Genomic DNA, 19,370 nt, shown 5'->3' on the forward strand with positions numbered 1-19,370 from the left:
AGATATCTGCAGATGACATATCTGATTAAGGGTTACTATCCAAAATGTATAAACTTATAAAATTGAACATCCAACGTCCAAATAGTACAGTTAAGAAATAGGTAGAAGACATGAATGGGCATTTTTCTAAAGAAGACATCCAGATGGCCACCAGATACAAGAAAAGATGCTCAACATCACTCATATTCAGGGAAATGCACATCAAAATTACAATGAGATATCCCTTCACACCTGTCAGAATGGCTGAAGTTAAGAACACAGGAAACAACAGATGTTGGCGAGGATGTGGAGAAAGGGGAACCCTCTTACACTCTTGGTGGGAATGCAAACTGTGCACCCACTCTGGAGAACAGCATGGAGGTTCCTCAAAAAGTTAAAAATAAAACTACCCTATGACCCAGCAATTATAAATACCTAGGTATCTACCCAAAGGATATAAAAATACTGATTTGAGTGACACGTGCACCTCAATGTTTACAGCACCATTATCAACAATAGCCAAATTGTAGAAAGAGTCCAAATGTTCATCAACTGATGGATGGAAAAGGAACACACACACACACACACACACACACACACACACACTCAAAATGGAATATTATTCAGCCAACTAAAAGAATGAAATCTTTCCACTTGCAATCATGTGGATGGAGCTAGAGTGTATTGTGCTAAGCATAATAAGTCATTCAGAGAAAGACAAATACCATATGATTTCACTCATATGTGGAATTTAAGAAACAAAACAGATGAACATAGAGAAACAAAGACAGAGAGAGAGAGAGAGAGAGAGAGAGAGAGAGAGAGAGAGAGAGAGAGGCAAACCATAAAACAGACTCTTAAGTATAGAGAACAAACTGATGGTTACCAGAGGGGAAGTTTGTGGTGGATGGGTTAAATAGGTGATGGGTATCAAGGAATGCATCTTTTGATGAGCACTGGGTGTTGTATGTAAGTGAAGAATCACTAAATTCTACACCTGAAACCAATACTACACTCTATGTTAACTGACTGGAATTTAAATAAAAACTTGAAACTACAAAAAATAAAAAATAAAACACAAAAGAGTACAAATATATATAAATCTCTGAAAAAGGAAAACAAAATAATGGGACAAAATAAACACTGAAAAAAAGTTGTCACCATTAGCAAATGTAGTGTGTGTGTGTGTGTGTGTGTGTGTGTGTGTGTGTGCATGTGTGTGTTGGATGAGAAGGAGAGGAAGCTAGACCTCTGTGTTTTATATTTGACAAGGTAAGCACCTAAGAGTAACATAATTTCATCTTTTGTACAGGTGTATTTGTCTCATCACTGGTGTTTCCATCAAGATGATTTCTTGGTTTCACTCTATACAGTCTAAATTTTTTTTCATGATTTTTCATGACTTTTATCATTGATAAAAATCCATTACTTTGGGAGACAAGTAATTATTCTTTGTGTTTACTCTTGTCTTGACTATTCACTTGTATGACATTAAGTCAGGATTGAAAGAGGGATTGGCATGAGTTTGTTTGATATCCTTAGGACATCCACATAGGCACTTAGGTTTTACATTCTGTACACAAAATTCAAATTAACCATGGCATTTTAAGTAATGGTGGTAAATGAATATGTGAAGGGAAGAGTTTAGACGTATTTATGATGGTATTAACAAGTAATTTCAATACATAAGTGAGCTAAGAGATATTCAGGGAACAAAGAAAGGCAAGAGTAACATTGGGGAGTCATGAAACTTCAAGATCTATTCAAGTGTTATGGAAACTGAGTATAAATTTAAGGAGATGAAAGGGTAAGACTTGAAGCTGGAAATATACATTATGGACCCAGATTATTAAAACTAATACATGAAACTAGATTGTGAAAACCTCTGGATTCTCTGCTTTATGAATTAGAACTATGATATTCATCTCACACATATGAACAGTTTCTGAGATGACTATTGAGCCTATCCATAGACCAACTGACTAACACATATAAGGTTATTTTATATATTAATTTTGTAGTTCTGAATACATATCACAAGGCCTGGACTATATCTGATAATTTGCCCTGATATCTTCTTAGATTTCACAAAGTTGTTTGGTGAGTCCAGAATCAGGAGAAGTGAACTGAAACTTTTTTCTGATTAAGGTAATATTCAGAAGATTATCATATACTGAGTTTTTATTTTAATGAGATATTTTAGAGTCTGTGAAAAAAGGTGACATTTACAGTGATTTATGAAGTGTACATTTTTAAAATTAATTAATGGATCTTCATAAATCTGGAGGGGGTCTTTACTAAGAAATCTTGATTTTTTTCTGCACCAAAATTATTTCAGTGAAAATGTAGAAGTCTGTATGATATAACTTCCATTTGTGTAATAGTAGAGGATCCACAAATGTATTAGAACTGACTTTTATAACATAGGAATCTAGGCTACATCCAATAGACTAAAATATAAAAAGAGGCTAAGTATAAAATACTGCTAACTGGTGTGTGGAAAAAGAAGGTGTAGGAAAAATCCACAGAACAAGATGAGGAACATCTGGCTTAGAAGCAATTCACATAAGGCCAAAACAGAACAAAGGAAAGAAAAAGGTTGCCCTTGACTGCAAGATGAATATGAGGCAACATGTGAAAAAATCTTTCAGTCTTATATGCCTTAAAAGAAGTATAAATTGCAAATAGAGAGTGATATTTCAAGGAGATAGTTTATAGGAAGAGTGATGTCAAACGTTGACAGTGGATTATTTGACAGAGATACTGGCAGGATAAAAATCACCTAATAGCAGCTTGAAGGGACAGCTTAATAAAAAAATAAAGACAATAAATCCAGAAATGAGAAAACTATGGGTCAAGAGTGTATCTGTCTTTTTAAATTTTGAAAGGCTGTCATTTAGAGGATCAAGTAGAGATAGTCAATGTCCTACCTTAAATTTGGCTAAAGCCTCTGCCAATCAGACTGATAAGAGTTCCAGAGAAGTAAACTTTAGCTTACTGTAAAGAAAAATACTTTCTAACAAGGAGTCTTGTACAAAATAATTTTGTAATTGTCCCAAGAGTATTTAACAGGTTAAGAAATAATACTGAATGTTCACTCCTCCTGTAGCCCTCATGGGATGACCCTGGAGTTTGCCCTTATTAAGAAATTGTAATTAACTTATTTTCAGTCCTCTCTCAGGGGGACTGTTTCCTCCAAACTTCAAAAAAACTTCATGCTGCTATTTTCTGAAATAGTTTCACAGGATTGGAAAAAACTACCGCTACCATGGATTTTAGCTGCTACTATTTTTGCAGGTTGTCACAGACTGGGAAATCTTGTTACTGGTCTTAAATTTCCATTTTGCTCCCATCTTCATTCAAAGGTTTGCAAAACATGTCAGCATGGAGGCAGAGATTTTTGTGTAGCTTGATTTCATAGATCTATTGGCACTTACTTTAATTTTGGTAGAGAAATACCAGTAATTCTCTAGGGGAGCCAAGGAGATTCCTAGTCCACCATGTTCATTGGTGTTCCGGAAGACAGACACAACAGGTTTTCAAACAAAATTATACTAAAGAAAGAGCAAGCTTTAATAATAGGTAATAAAAACTTATGGCTCCGTAGGCAATGCCACCAACGAAAAATATAGTCATGTTGTGCTTAAGGAGGTTGTTATTTTCTTGGGGATTAAACATTATTTGAGATGTTTAATTTTGGCATTGTCATTGATAGATTTATTTATTTATTTATTTATTTATTTATTTTTTAAGGTTTACTTATTTTTGAGAGAGAGAGAGAGAGAGAGAGAGACAGAGACAGAGACAGAGTTCTAACGGGGGAGGGGCGGAGAGAGAGGGAGACACAGAATCCGAAGCAGGCCCCAAGATCCAAGCTGTCAGCACAGATACTGATGTGGGGCTCGAACTCATGAACCATGAGATCATGACCTGAGCCAAAGTCAGATGCTCAACTGACTGAACCACCCAGGCACCCTGATAGTTTTTATTTCTTAAATGCATTTTCTTTTCTAGATTGCAATAAAAAGAATTTGGATCTCTGAAGTTTTCCATGGAAAAGTTCATAAAATAGAAAAACAATATAAGTTTAGGTAAGAATAAAAAAGGAATCACACCTATTTTAGATATATAATAAGACAGCCAAGAACATTTCCTACATGTCTAAAAGATATTTTCCTTGCATTTCAAAATGCTTTCCTTAATGCTTATTTATTTTTCAAGGAGAGAGACACAGAGCATGAGCAGGGGAGGGACAGAGAGAGAGACAGAGGGAGACAAAAATTTGAAGCAGGCTCCAGGCTCTGAACTGACAGCACAGAGCCCGACACGGGGCTCAAACCCACCAACTGTGAGATCATGACTTGAGCTGATGTTGGACACTTAACCAACTGAGCCACCCAGGCGCCCCCCAAATATTTATTCTTAATACTAATGAGCTCCAACCATCAATAAACTTTGCTATCTAATCAATAAACTTTGCTATCTAATCTATTCTTTTACACAGTTGACCTTTTTTTATTGGCTCCTTATTTTGAAGTTTTAATTTTTTCTCAAATCTAGAAAAGTTTGAGATGACATGAATTTCTTGACAGATTTATGTGGAAAAAATACAGTGTTAATAAACTTCACAGGATAAAATATATAAAGGCATCACTTACATTTTAGTTTTGCACTTAAATAAAATTAGACTATTTCCAGAAGTTGAAGGCAGATTGCATTTTAAAAGATCTCTAGATGAGACAATTGGGCCTTTAGAAATTTACCTGTACTTGTAAGAGGGTTTTTTTGTTTTTTGTTTTTTGTGGGTTTTTCTTTTTTTTGGTAGAAAATTCTTATTATCTTGAAATGTACTTTTAGCTTCTTTGTCTTACATTTACTTATTTTTATACTGTAATGAAGCAAAATATTATTATGAGAAAAATAAATACTAAGTGATAAATTCAAGGAAGTGCCTTTTTCTTACTATGAGGAGTTTATCAGATTTTAATGTTTGAAATCACAAATGACATCTAACAATTACAGAGTCATGTGTGTAAACTTAATGGGGTAATGAATATGAAGATGTTTTTTCAGTTATCAGGTCTCTTTTAATGTGAAGTGTTACATGTGATAATAGAGAAATAGAATTTGCCATGGGTGGTAAGGGAGGAGACAACCACTCAGAAGTGACTGACTTCATTCTTGTAGGCATCAGGGTCTGTCCAGAGCTCCACAGTCTCCTTTTCCTACTATTCCTGATTGTTTATGGGATGGTCCTTCTGTGGAACCTGAGCATGACTGACATCATTGTGATTGATCCCCGGCTGAACACACCAAAGTATTTCTTCCTAGGCAATCTGCTCATCATTGACCTCTCCTACTTCACTGTTATTGTACCCAAAGCCGTGGTCAACATCCTATCTCACAAAAAGACCATATCCTTTGAAGGTTGTGTGACTCAATTGTTTCTTTATGCATTTTTCATGGTCACCGAGGCCTCTGTCTTGGCAGCCATGGCCTATGACCGCTTCATCGCCATCTGCAATCCACTCCTCTACACTGTCTGCATGTCAAGAAGCCTCTGTATCCAGTTGGTGGCTGGTTCCTATCTCTGTGGCTGGGTCAGTTCCATCCTTCAAATCAGTGTAACATTCTCAATGTCTTTCTGTGCTTCCCGAGTCATTGATCACTTCTATTGTGATCAAACCCAGTTGAGAAGATCTCCTGTTCCAATATCTTTATGAATAAGATGGTGTCGTTCAGTCTGACTGTCCTCATTATTTTGCCCACAATAGTTGTTATTGTGGTATGTTACATGTATATTGTGTCTGTAGTTTTAAAGATGCACTCCAGTGAAGGGAGGAAAAGAGCCTTCTCCACTTGCAGTTACCACCTGGGGATCATAAGTTTGCTCTGAGACTATTTCCTTTGTCAATTTCACACCTCCCAATAACCTTAAACTTTGTAAAGTGGCTTCAGTATGTTACATTTTGTTCACACCTATGCTGAACCCTTTAATCTACTCTGAGAAATAAGGGTGTTAAAGATGCCATGAGAAAAGTCCTATGGAAGAAAAAGTTTTACTTTAAATCTGCTTCCACTTGTTTTACTGTTTCTTGTACCAATTGATTTTGTCTGCTTGATCTTCTAGACTCAGACATTTAAAGTTCAGGCTGTTTAAAGGACAAAACAAAACAAAGCATGTTAACTCTTTTATTCCACAGCATTAATAATTTCCCATAAAGAATGCTCCAAATAACTTATTCACATTTCCTCGAGGCAATGTTAAATATGAAAATTCTGGACACCCATGAACATTGGCATATTTCTACAAGGAGTTATATATTTCTTAGTCTCCAGGTATTAATATGTTATGCAAATGGGGAAGTATAGAATTTTAATGTTTCTCTTCCCTGTATACCTAAGTAAAATTGAGATACAGAAAATACCTAGTACGATTAACTTAGAAACTGTGTGACCAGGTTTTATATGCAAATATATTCAGTATAAATGCTAATTCTGTGTTTTGTTTTTAATGTCATTCCAAAGACGTGAGTGCATGAAAATAAGATAACGAAAAAAATGGAAAGGTAGAATAGCCAGTGATCCTTGTTGAATTAAAGGGACCAAAGAGGGAACAAGGGAAAATTGTAGTGATTTGGTAAATTACGACATTTTGTTTGGTTTTCTTTGAATGGGATGGTCATCCCTACTTTGCTCTAATACTGTGAGTATATTTTAGGATGCTTATGGTATTTTACAGCTGATGCCCCGTATCATTTGGATAATACAAATCATTGGTGGTGACTATGCAACTAGTAAAAACCCCATAGAGAAATAAAGTCAGGTTGAAAATCTGTTAAAAAAAAATCACAATCCTTACAATAATATCTATGATTATTTGAAGTATATGTGTGTGCATGCATACGCGTGTTATTCTGTCTATGCATGAGAGTGTTTGGATTAGTTTGATATAGGGTAACTTTAAAATGTGATCAAGATGTCGAGGGAGGCCAAATTATGGAGAAATTCATGTCAGAGTTACTGATTTTACAACTGATATAAATAATACTTCAGCCAAACAGTTACAGTGCTTAATTCCAGTCTATATAAAACAGACACAAACTCAACCTAATATAAAATATTGATATTTTATCAGGTCTCTTTTTTTCTGGTTTTGTTTATGTAAAAGCCTCCTATGATGAATGTATAATGGCAAGCATCTTTATGGGTTAATGTTTATTAGAGTAAGAGACTTGATAAATAAGTTTTTTATTTAGGAAATAAAAGGAGAGAAGCAAAGTGATTGATTTTAGAAATCAAAGTTGTATTTATTCCCTCCTCCCTAAACTTGTGAATGAATCTACCATTTTTCTTGGTATTCGTATGCTACTGTTTAAATGATATCCAGAAAAACATCATTTGAGAGAGAAATAGGAATCCAGATCATCCTTGGGAAAGTGACTGTTGGCATTGGTTATTATTAGTCTGGAATTAATAAGTAGGCTTAGATTTTACTTATTTCCACTAGATGCCCCTTAGTATTAGAATGTCACTCTGTGGTAGATCTAACAAGTGTGAGTCACTAAAGACTGTTGGGGAAAAGATTTGAATATTGGATTAGAATACAGCCTGGATTTGTTTGCTTTAGTTTTTAGTCTGGTTGATTGTATATCCTGTTTTATAGTCATAACAGCAGTATTCCAATGCATAACCTCACGAGTGGCATTGCTGAAACCACTTCATATGCTTGAAGGAATCTGGGAAAGTTGAAAACCAAGGCAGAATGCTTTAAAAGGTGCTAAATAAGGTCTCTGTAATTTTCTTTCAATTGCCATAAACATTTTCCTTGCTAATGTTCCTGGGTTCACAGGCCTTATTTGAAAAGTAGAGCCTAATTTATACCTGTCTTGTTACTTATGCCATCAAAATTCCATCAAAACACTGCAATGGCTTATAACATTTTGTTGGCCTTTGTTGGCATGTCTTTTATTTTTCAATGTTTCATGGAATGTTAATGAAACACTGCCACAACCAAGGGACTTTGCAGGTTATATTCCACAACATATACATCATGTTGTTATTTTGAGGGGTCTTTAAAACTGCACCTAAAAATCCACATACAGAAATCTTTTAATATTCGTATGATCTTAAGAGGCTGAAGATTACATTAGACACCTTAAACACTCTTATGTGTGATGATTCATCTTCCCTGGTTACTAGTTTTTGGACATGCACATATATTGGTTGTCCTATAACAATGTGCTGCATTTGGTCTTTAAATGCTATGTACTGTTAATGCTTACTTAATGTTTAGTGTAATGATGCAGAACTTTGGTGAGTTCATTTATAATAATATTTTCTATTGCCAGAATGCTGACATTCAGCATGCTGACATCTATCATGATTCAGATAGTTGCAAGTCATTTTAAGCACTGTTTAAAACTTCATTAACTTACTTATATTAAAGCTGACAAACTGATATTAAATTTAAATGACTACATTAAGCATCTGTGGGGAAGCACCAAGAGCTTGCTTCATTGTCCTTTCTTTGGAAAGTTTCAACTTCTTATTATGAGATTTAGATTATAATAGTGATTGGAGAAACTGAACTGATTAAATATTGTAAAGTGTTGTAATATTGGATGATATTGGACTATGCTATTCTTTTTTTTTTTTAGTTATAATACTTTTTATTGTCAAATTGGTTTCCATACAACACCCAGTGCTCATCCCAAAAGGTGCCCTCCTCAATACCCATCACCCACCCTCCCCTCCCTTCCGCCCCCCATCAACCCTCAGTTTGTTCTCAGTTTTTAAGAGTCTCTTATGCTTTGGCTCTCTCCCACTCTAACCTCTTTTTTTTTTCCTTCCCCTCCTCCATGGGTTTCTGTTGAGTTTCTCAGGATCCACATAAGAATGAAACCATATGGTATCTGTCTTTCTCTATGGCTTATTTCACTTAGCATCACACTCTCCAGTTCCATCCACGTTGCTACAAAGGGCCATATTTCGTTCTTTCTCATTGCCATGTAGTACTCCATTGTGTATATAAACCACAATTTCTTTATCCATTCATCAGTTGATGGACATTTAGGCTCTTTCCATAACTTGGCTATTGTTGAGAGTGCTGCTATAAACATTGGGGTACAAGTGCCCCTATGCATCAGTACTCCTGTATCCCTTGGGTAAATTCCTAGCAGTGCTACTGCGGGGTCATAGGGTAGGTCTATTTTTAATTTTCTGAGGAACCTCCACACTGCTTTCCAGAGTGGCTGCACCAATTTGCATTCCCACCAACAGTGCAAGAGGGTTCCCACTTCTCCACATCCTCTCCAGCATCTATAGTTTCCTGATTTGTTCATGTTGGCCACTCTGACTGGAGTGAGGTGATATCTGAGTGTGGTTTTGATTTGTATTTCCCTGATAAGGAGCAACGTTGAGCATCTTTTCATGTGCCTGTTGGCCATCCGGATGTCTTCTTTAGAGAAGTGTCTATTCATATTTCCTGCCCATTTCTTTACTGCGTTTTTTGTTTTTCGGGTGTGGAGTTTGGTGAGCTCTTTACAGATTTTGGATACTAACCCTTTGTCCGATATGTCATTTGCAAATATCTTTTCCCATTCTGTTGGTTGCCTTTTAGTTTTGTTGGTTGTTTCCTTTGCTGTGCAGAAGCTTTTTATCCTCATAAGGTCCTAGTAATTCATTTTTGCTTTTAATTCCCTTGCCTTTGGGGATGTGTCGAGTAAGAGATTGCTACGGCTGAGGTCAGAGAGGTCTTTTCCTGCTTTCTCCTCTAGGGTTTTGATGGTTTCCTGTCTCACATTCAGGTCCTTTATCCATTTTGAATTTATTTTTGTGAATGGTGTGAGAAAGTGGCCTAGTTTCAATCTTCTGCATGTTGCTGTCCAGTTCTCCCAGCCCCATTTGTTAAAGAGACTGTCTTTTTTCCATTGGATGTTCTTTCCTGCTTTGTCAAAGATGAGTTGGCCATACGTTTGTTGGTCTAGTTCTGGGGTTTCTATTCTATTCCATTAGTCTATGTGTCTGTTTTTGTGCCAATACCATGCTGTCTTGATGATTACAGCTTTGTAGTAGAGGCTAAAGTCTAGGATTGTGATGCCTCCTGCTTTGGTCTTCTTCTTCAAAATTACTTTGGCTATTCGGGGCCTTTTGTGGTTCCATATGAATTTTAGAATTGCTTGTTCTAGTTTCGAGAAGAATGCTGGCGCAATTTTGATTGGGATTGCATTGAATGTGTAGATAGCTTTGGGTAGTATTGACATTTTGACAATATTTATTCTTCCAATCCATGAGCAGGGAATGTCTTTCCATGTCTTTATATCTTCTTCAATTACCTTCATAAGCTTTCTATAGTTTTCAGCATACAGATCTTTTACATCTTTGGTTAGATTTATTCCTACGTATTTTATGCTTCTTGGTGCAATTGTGAATGGGATCAGTGTCTTTATTTGTCTTTCTGTTGCTTCATTGTTAGTGTATAAGAATGCAACTGATTTCTGTACATTGATTTTGTATCCTGCAACTTTGCTGAATTCATGTATCAGTTCTAGCAGACTTTTGGTGGAGTCTATCGGATTTTCCATGTATAATATCATGTCGTCTGCAAAAAGTGAAAGCTTGACTTCATCTTTGCCAATTTGGATGCCTTTGATTTCCTTTTGTTGTCTGATTGCTGATGCTAGCACTTCCAACACTATGTTAAACAACAGCGGTGAGAGTGGACATCCCTGTCGTGTTCCTGATCTCAGGGAAAAAGCTCTCAGTTTTTCCCCATTGAGGATGATGTTAGCTGTGGGCTTTTCATAAATGACTTTTATGATGTTTAAGTATGTTCCTTCTATCCCGATTTTCTCAAGGGTTTTTATTAAGAAAGGGTGCTGGATTTTTTCAAAGGCCTTCTGCATCGATTGACAAGATCATATGGTTCTTATCTTTTCTTTTATTAATGTAATGTATCACGTTGATTGATTTGCGAATGTTGAACCAGCCCTGCATCCCAGGAATGAATCCCACTTGATCATGGTGAATAATTCTTTTTATATGCTGTTGAATTCGATTTGCTAGTATCTTATTGAGAATTTTTGCATCCATATTCATCAGGGATATTGGCCTGTAGTTCTCTTTTTTTACTGGGTCTCTGTCTGGTTTAGGAATCAAAGTAATACTGGCTTCATAGAATGAGTCTGGAGGTTTTCCTTCCCTTTCTATTTCTTGGAATAGCTTGAGAAGGATAGGTATTATCTCTGCTTTAAACGTCTGGTAGAACTCCCCTGGGAAGCCATCTGGTCCTGGACTCTTATTTGTTGGGAGATTTTTGATAACCGATTCAATTTCTGCGCTGTTTATGGGTCTGTTCAAGCTTTCTATTTCCTCCTGATTGAGTTTTGGAAGAGTGTGGGTGTTTAGGAATTTGTCCATATCTTCCAGGTTGTCCAATTTGTTGGCATATAATTTTTCATAGTATTCCCTGGTAATTGTTTGTATCTCTGAGGGATTGGTTGTAATAATTCCATTTTCATTCATGATTTTATCTATTTGGGTCATCTCCCTTTTCTTTTTGAGAAGCCTGGCTAGAGGTTTGTCAATTTTGTTAATTTTTTCAAAAAACCAACTCTTGGTTTCATTGATCTGCTCTACAGTTTTTTTAGATTCTATATTGTTTATTTCTGCTCTGATCTTTATTATTTCTCCTCTTCTGCTGGGTTTAGGCTGCCTTTGCTGTTCTGCTTCTATTTCCTTTAGGTGTGCTGTTAGATTTTGTATTTGGGACTTTTCTTGTTTCTTGAGATAGGCCTGGATTGCAATGTATTTTCCTCTCAGGACTGCCTTCGCTGCATCCCAAAGCGTTTGGATGGTTGTATTTTCATTTTCGTTTGTTTCCATATATTTTTTAATTTCTTCTCTAATTGCCTGGTTGACTCACTCATTCTTTAGTAGAGTGTTCTTTAACCTCCATGCTTTTGGAGGTTTTCCAGACTTTTTCCTGTGGTTGATTTCAAGCTTCATAGCATTGTGGTCTGAAAGTATGCATGGTATGATTTCAATTCTTGTATACTTATGAAGGGCTGTTTTGTGACCCAAGATATGATCTATCTTGGAGAATGTTCCATGTGCACTCGAGAAGAAAGTATATTCTGTTGCTTTGGGATGCAGAATTCTAAATATATCTGTCAAGTCCATCTGATCCAATGTGTCATTCAGGGCCCTTGTTTCTTTATTGACCATGTGTCTAGATGATCTATCCATTTCTGTAAGTGGAGTGTTAAAGTCCCCTGCAATTACCACATTGTTATCAATAAGGTTGCTTATGTTTATGAGTAATTGTTTTATATATTTGGGGGCTCCGGTATTTGGCGCATAGACATTTATAATTGTTAGCTCTCCCTGGTGGATAGACCCTGTAATTATTATATAATGCCCTTCTTCATCTCTTGTTACAGCCTTTAATTTAAAGTCTAGTTTGTCTGATATAAGTATGGCTACTCCAGCTTTCTTTTGGCTTCCAGTAGCATGATAAATAGTTCTCCATCCCCTCACTCTCAATCTAAAGGTGTCCTCAGATCTAAAATGAGTCTCTTGTAGACAGCAAATAGATGGGTCTTGTTTTTTTATCCATTCTGATATCCTATGTCTTTTGGTTGGCGCATTTGTTTCATTTACATTCAGTGTTATTATAGAAAGATATGGGTTTAGAGTCATTGTGATGTCTGTATGTTTTATGCTTGTAGCGTTGTCTCTGGTACTTTGTCTCACAGGATCCCCCTTAGGATCTCTTGTAGGGCTGGTTTAGTGGTGACAAATTCCTTCAGTTTTTGTTTGTTTGGGAAGACCTTTATCTCTCCTTCTATTCTAAATGACAGACTTGCTGGATAAAGGATTCTCGGCTGCATATGTTTCTGTTTAGCACACTGAAGATCTCGTGCCAATCCTTTCTGGGCTGCCAAATTTCAAAAGAGAGATCAGTCACGAGTCTTATAGGTCTCCCTTTATATGTGAGGGCACATTTATCCCTTGCTGCTTTCAGAATTTTCTCTTTATCCTTGTATTTTGCCAGTTTCACTATGATATGTCGTGCAGAAGATCGATTCAAGTTACTTCTGAAGGGAGTTCTCTGTGCCTCTTGGATTTCAATGCCTTTTTCCTTCCCCAGTTCAGGGAAGTTCTCAGCCATTATTTCTTCAAGTACACCTTCAGCACCTTTCCCTCTCTCTTCCTGCTCTGGGATACCAATTATGCGTATATTATTTCTTTTTAGTGTATCACTTAGTTCTCTAATTTTCCCCTCATACTCCTGGATTTTTTTTATCTCTCTTTCTCTCAGCTTCCTCTTTTTCCATAACTTTATCTTCTAGTTCACCTATTCTCTCCTCTGCCTCTTCAATCCGAGCCGTCGTCGTTTCCATTTTGTTTTGCATGTCGTTTAAAGCGTTTTTCAGCTCCTCGTGACTGTTCCTTAGTCTCTTGATCTCTGTAGCAAGAGATTCTCTGCTGTCCTCTATACTGTTTTCAAGCCCAGCGATTAATTTTATGACTATTATTCTAAATTCACTTTCTGTTATATTATTTAAATCCTTTTTGATCAGTTCATTAGCTGTTGTTATTTCCTGGAGATTCTTCTGAGGGGAATTCTTCCGTTTGGTCATTTTGGATAGTCCCTGGAGTGGTGCGGACCTGCATGGCACTTCCCCTGTGCTGTGGTGTATAACTGGAGTTGGTGGGCGGGGCCGCAGTCAGCCCTGATGTCTGCCCCCAGACCACCGCTGGGGCCACAGTCAGACTGGTGTGTGCCTTCTCTTTCCCTCTCCTAGGGGCGGGATTCACTGTGGGGTGGCGTGGCCCGTCTGGGTTACTTGCACACTGCCAGGCTTGTGGTGCCGGGGATCTGGCGTATTAGCTGGGGTGGGTAGGCAAGGTGCACAGGGGCAGAACGGGCAGGCTTAGCTCACGTCTCCTTAGGTGATCCACTTCAGGAGGGGCCCTGTGGCAGCCGGAGGGAGTCAGATCTGCTATAGGAGGTTTGGCACCGCAGAAGCACAGCGTTGGGTGTTTGCGCGGAGCGAGCAATTTCCCTGGCAGGAACTGATTCCCTTTGGGATTTTGGCTGGGGGATGGGTGAGGAAGATGGCGCTGGCGAGCGCCTTTGTTCCCCACCAAACTGAGCTCTGTCGTCTGGGGGCTCAGCAGCTTTCCCTCCCTTTGTCCTCCAGCCTTACCGCTTTCGGAGCAGAGCTGTTAACTTATGACCTCCCAGACGCTAAGTCGCGCTTGCTGTCGGAACACAGTCCGTCAGGCCCCTCCGCTTTTGCCAGCCAGACTCGGGGGCTCTGCTTGGCCTGCGAGCCGCCCCTCCGCCCCGGCTCCCTCCCGCCAGTCTGTGGAGCGCGCACCGCCTCGCTGCCCTTCCTACCCTCTTCCGTGGGCCTCTCGTCTGCGCTTGGCTCCGGAGACTCCGTTCTGGTAATCCTCTGGCGGTTTTCTGGGTTATTTAGGCAGGTGTTGGTGGAATCTAAGTGATCAGCAGGACGCGCGGTGAGCCCAGCGTCCTCCTATGCCGCCATCTTCTGCATCTCTCCTCATTAATTTCATTCTTAAACATTTCATAATTTCCATTTTTTATTTTAAGGTATAAACTATTTAGAAGCTTTGTTATTAAAAGAGTCTGTCTGCTTACATAAATGAAACTTACTATTCTATGCCCTTATAATATTAATTATATCAGTACATTTTGTTGTATTGCATGTGAGTTTTGGCATAGGTTTGTAGCCCCATAATAACTTTTTACTACATTGAACTAACATATCTGGTGTATTTATTCCAATTATTATATTTTTAATTTACTGTGGTATTTTGTTATAGAAAAATCACCCATAAGTAGTATATGGTTATATCTCATTTCACATCTTATTACAGAAATTATAAATCCAATTTAAAGTGTTTAAATGGGGTGCCTGGGTGGCTTAGTCAGTTGAGTGTCCAACTTCACCTCAGATCATGATCTCACAGTTCATGGGTTTGAGCCCCATGTAGGGCTCTGTGCTGACAGCTCAGAGCCTGGAGCCTGCTTCAGTTTCTGTGTGTGTGTCTCTCTCTCTGCGTCTCTCTCTCTCTCAAAAATAAGTAAACATTAAAAAAAAAGGTTTAAAAAAATAAAAAATAAAGTGTTTAAAAAATAACTCCATTTTTAATTTAATTTAATTTTATGGCCATTGGAATTTAACTTTTTATTTGTTTATATTTTTATTCTTACTTTTTCTCAGAAATAATTAATGCTAAGATTCCAATCATATCCCAAAACATTGATGACCTATACTTAAATGTTCATGTAATGAACAGCCAACTTTGATAATATTTTTGGTATTGCTTTCCCCAGTGTAAGACCCCAAATTCAGAAGAAAAACAAACTTCAAAAGAGTATTTTATAATCCAAGTATTTCTTGAGTTTTTAAAGATGACTGCTCCCTTGTAATCATGATGACATGGTAGAAATGAGTGAGAAGTGATGGTATAAATAATTGGTTATAATTGTTGTGCTCCCTTTGTTTCAGTAGTTTATCACAGTTATTTTAGTGACTCTGCAAGTCTACAATATGGTAATTATCAGATCAAAAAGAAATGTTCGATCTTCCTAGAATGATTGCATATAGGTACATATATTTAAAATTAATGTATTTAATTAATGGTATCATACTCATGATCAGTAGAAACATGGTCAGATACAAAGACTGAGATCATGTTTTTATTAATTTTATAAAAGTATTACATATATAAAAATACACAAATCATAAATGTATAGCACGATAACCTTCTTTCATGTTGGAGGGGTAACTCATGGTGATGATACCCACCACATGATAACCAGAAGATCTAAACCCAGGTTCAGTATCTATTAGGTTTTGGCTCCTTTTTTTCTCTTTCTTTTTCTTTTCTCTTTCTTTTTCTTTTTAATCTAGAGCCTCTGTGGTCCTCATGGAGCTTGGCTCTGGAGGCTAGTTACCTTCATAACTTACTTATACTTCTTTTTCTCCCAGGAGGACCATCTCCCAGAAGGTGAAGGAAACCTCAATGCTGCAATTATTTGAAAAAGCCCCACTGTTAGCCCAAAACCAAAGCCAGTATGGATAACCACGGTTGATATTCTAGTAGATTATCAGGGATTCCAGATGGTTCAGGACCTCTATTTACATATCCAGGACAATCTACTTCACTTCTTTAAAAGCACTCAACATCCAAGAATGCAAGACAGAATATCCTGAGGATCCATTCCTCAGGTTCACTTTGCATACCTACAGACTGCAATTCCTGGATTTGTTTCAGTCTTAGCAAAGCATCATTTGGAAAATTCACCTTGGGTCTTCTACAAAGGACTCTAGCATTTTTCAAGAAATCAACTACTAAAGGAAAGGGCAGTTATCTAAACAGAGAAATTAGGGAAATTATTCCAAGTTCTCTATGGGAAGGGCTAAAACTGAGATAATAAACATGCATTTGGAAAATTTGGGGGAAAGGGATTCGTTTTATCTTGACACAGTGATTATACAACACTTAGAACAAAGTCATTAATTAACTTTATGTTTACCTTTTTTAGAATTAAAATAACAAGAGGACAACATCGGGATTCTGCTTCTTCATTTTCAGAATCTAACAAATTACCAAACAATATAAGGTAAGAGCACATCTTAAAACATGCAAACTCTGACGATTAAGTCATAAACTGAGCACTCTTTTATTGGCTACTCTGGGAAAAATTCTCCATTTTCAGTCTTCAGATGAAAACTTATTAACATGAGAACAAATCTGATAGGAATAAATTTGGAAAATTCAAATGAACAGTGTCCCTGCCCCTAGGCAAGATTACAGGAAAATAAGTAAAATATATTATTTTTCAAAAAATATTCATGGCTACATCAGGCTCTCTTTTCATGGCTTAAGTATCTTATGCCTCGATAGATCCTAAGTATGATCTATTTATAATTGCTCTTTTTTAATACTGATGCTGGCAGGTGTTCAGAGGACTTGGAGTTGAGAGGAGTCTCATAGGACCAGCTAAGAGGGTTTTTGGCTTCACACAGGGTGGAAATCAAACACGAGCCAACAGGATATGAAAGCAGAGTTTACAGAAGATACATATATATATATATATATATATATAGAGAGAGAGAGAGAGAGAGAGAGAGAGAGAGAGAGACAGAGACAGAGACAGAGACACAGAGAGACAGAGAGACAGAGAGAGACAGAGAGAGAGAGAGGGAGATGGAAAGAGTGTGTCCAGGAGACTTAAAAAGGAAAAGAGCATGAGTTTTGTCTTTTTTCTGGGTCTGAGGTTTTTACTGAAGATGGTGGTCTGATGTACGTGTCCTCTCAGGCAACCAGGAACTGGTTTGAAGAAAGATGAGGGCCCAGGTGTTATTCCTTGGAACCAGGGGCTCTTGGCTTGGAGATATCTAGCTTGGTGTCCTGGAATATGCATATGATAGATTTATAAGGTCCTTTTCACCTGATCTTTTCTTAGATGTTATTTTTTCTAGAGAATCATTACCTCCATGTCCCTTACTTGATGGGTATAGGCTATTTGCATTACAAAGCATGTAGAAAGTGGGGTGGGGCTGCAGGTCCTAGAAAGAATAGAAGTAGGAAAAAAAAGCAGCTTTTTCTTTCTTGGGGTCCCTTAGGTTTCCCTGTCTCAATATAGTTCCAATGCTACAGAAATACAGCCCCAAAACTAACCTTTTGATTCATCATCGGTGGTAATCGGCTTAAACTTAAGTCAGAATAATTTATAAAGTTAACGAACAATGATTATAGAATAACTTAACAAATCCTAATATTGTAAGAGATTATTTGGAGCTTGGATCAAATCCAGAGTTCATTTGTTTTGCCTTGTGCCTCTCAGCAGGTTTCTGCCATGGGTGACAGGGGAACAGACAATCATTCGGAAGTAACTGACTTCATCCTTGTAGGCTTCAGGGTCCACTCCGAGCTCCACATTCTCCTCTTCCTGATCTTTCTGCTTGTGTATGCCATGATCCTCCTAGGGAATGTTGGGATGATGACCATTATTATGACTGATCCCCGGCTGAACACACCGATGTATTTCTTCCTGGGCAACCTGTCCTTCATTGATCTCTTCTATTCGTCTGTTATTGCACCCAAGGCCATGATCAACTTCTGGTCTGAGAGCAAGTCCATCTCCTTTGCAGGCTGTGTGACCCAGTTCTGTCTTTTTGCCCTCTTCATGGTGGCAGAGGGATTTCTCCTGGCAGCCATGGCCTATGACCGCTTCATTGCCATCTGCAACCCACTCCTCTACTCTGTCCAGATGTCAGCACGTCTCTGCACGCAGTTGGTGGCTGGTTCTTATTTATGCGGCTGCATCAGCTCGGTTCTTCAGACAAGCACGACATTTACTTTGCCATTTTGTGGTTCTCGGGCCATTGACCACTTTTTCTGTGATATTCGCCCACTTCAGAGATTATCTTGTTCTGACCTCTTCATCTATAGAATGATTTCTTTTTCCTTATCCAGCATCATTACCTTGCCTACAATAATTGTCATTATTGTGTCCTATATGTATATTGTATCCACAGTACTAAAGATACGCTCCTCTGAGGGACGTAAGAAAGCGTTCTCCACTTGTAGCTCTCACCTAGGAGTTGTGAGTGTGCTGTACGGTGCTGTGTTTTTTACATATCTCACTCCGGACAGATTTCCTGAGCTGAGTAAAGTGACCTCGTTGTGTTACACCCTAGTCACTCCCATGCTGAATCCTTTGATTTACTCCCTGAGAAACAAAGATGTCAAAGAGGCTCTAAAAAAACTTTTAGAGATGAAAAATGCTATTCCTTGATTATTATTTCTCATCCATCGAAGGTATTGTGGCTATTTCTTTCATCTTTCTTGTGACCATTAATGAAAATTAATCTCCTGAACATCATAAAAATATTAACACAGCTTTTTCAAGATGATGTGTGTTCCACATATTACATTTTTTTTGCTCAGGGACATTGTTAATCCAAAATGTCCTTGATATCGGAAATGTCCTGGACATTAGGGCAGCATTTTTCAAGTTGAACCTTCCCACTGATCTAAAATAACATTTTATTTCCTGAATTGACTTTTATATTTTTATAGCTTGCTGTTAAATGTGATTTTGATATTTTATTATAGTGTACGAACAGTACTTGTTAAACAGTTATCAAACATTCAGTTTGACAAGTGAAAAAAGTATTATAAAATACTTTCACCAGCATTTTATATGTCATGTATTGAGAAGAAGTACAATAAGGAGAAACAAAAAATAAGTAATCTTCATAATACATATTAACTTGAAATATTGTTTATTGATGTGTTAGAGGCTCTGAGGCCCTCTAGGTGCTGGATCCCAACTAATA

The 19,370-nt window shown here is 37.5% G+C and overlaps 1 protein-coding gene and 1 pseudogene across 1 annotated transcript; both read left to right on the forward strand.

Moving 5' to 3' along the window:
* The first annotated feature begins 5,059 nt into the window (after positions 1-5,059).
* Positions 5,060-5,893, forward strand: LOC106982798 (olfactory receptor 9K2-like; annotated as a pseudogene).
* An 11,961-nt stretch (positions 5,894-17,854) lies between these two features.
* LOC106982799 (olfactory receptor 9K2-like) lies at positions 17,855-18,826 on the forward strand. The gene has a single exon (XM_015080976.1). The coding sequence runs from the start codon at positions 17,885-17,887 to the stop codon at positions 18,824-18,826; it is 942 nt and encodes a 313-aa protein (XP_014936462.1). The 5' UTR covers positions 17,855-17,884.
* The last annotated feature ends 544 nt before the right edge of the window (positions 18,827-19,370 follow it).

This window comes from Acinonyx jubatus, chromosome B4 (assembly GCF_027475565.1).
Source record: "Acinonyx jubatus isolate Ajub_Pintada_27869175 chromosome B4, VMU_Ajub_asm_v1.0, whole genome shotgun sequence".
Classification (NCBI taxonomy): Eukaryota; Metazoa; Chordata; class Mammalia; order Carnivora; family Felidae; genus Acinonyx; species Acinonyx jubatus.

Coding starts and splice junctions, on each gene's coding strand:
- LOC106982799 (XM_015080976.1), top strand. CDS start 17,885: ATGGGTGACAGGGGAACAGACAATCATTCGGAAGTAACTGACTTCATC.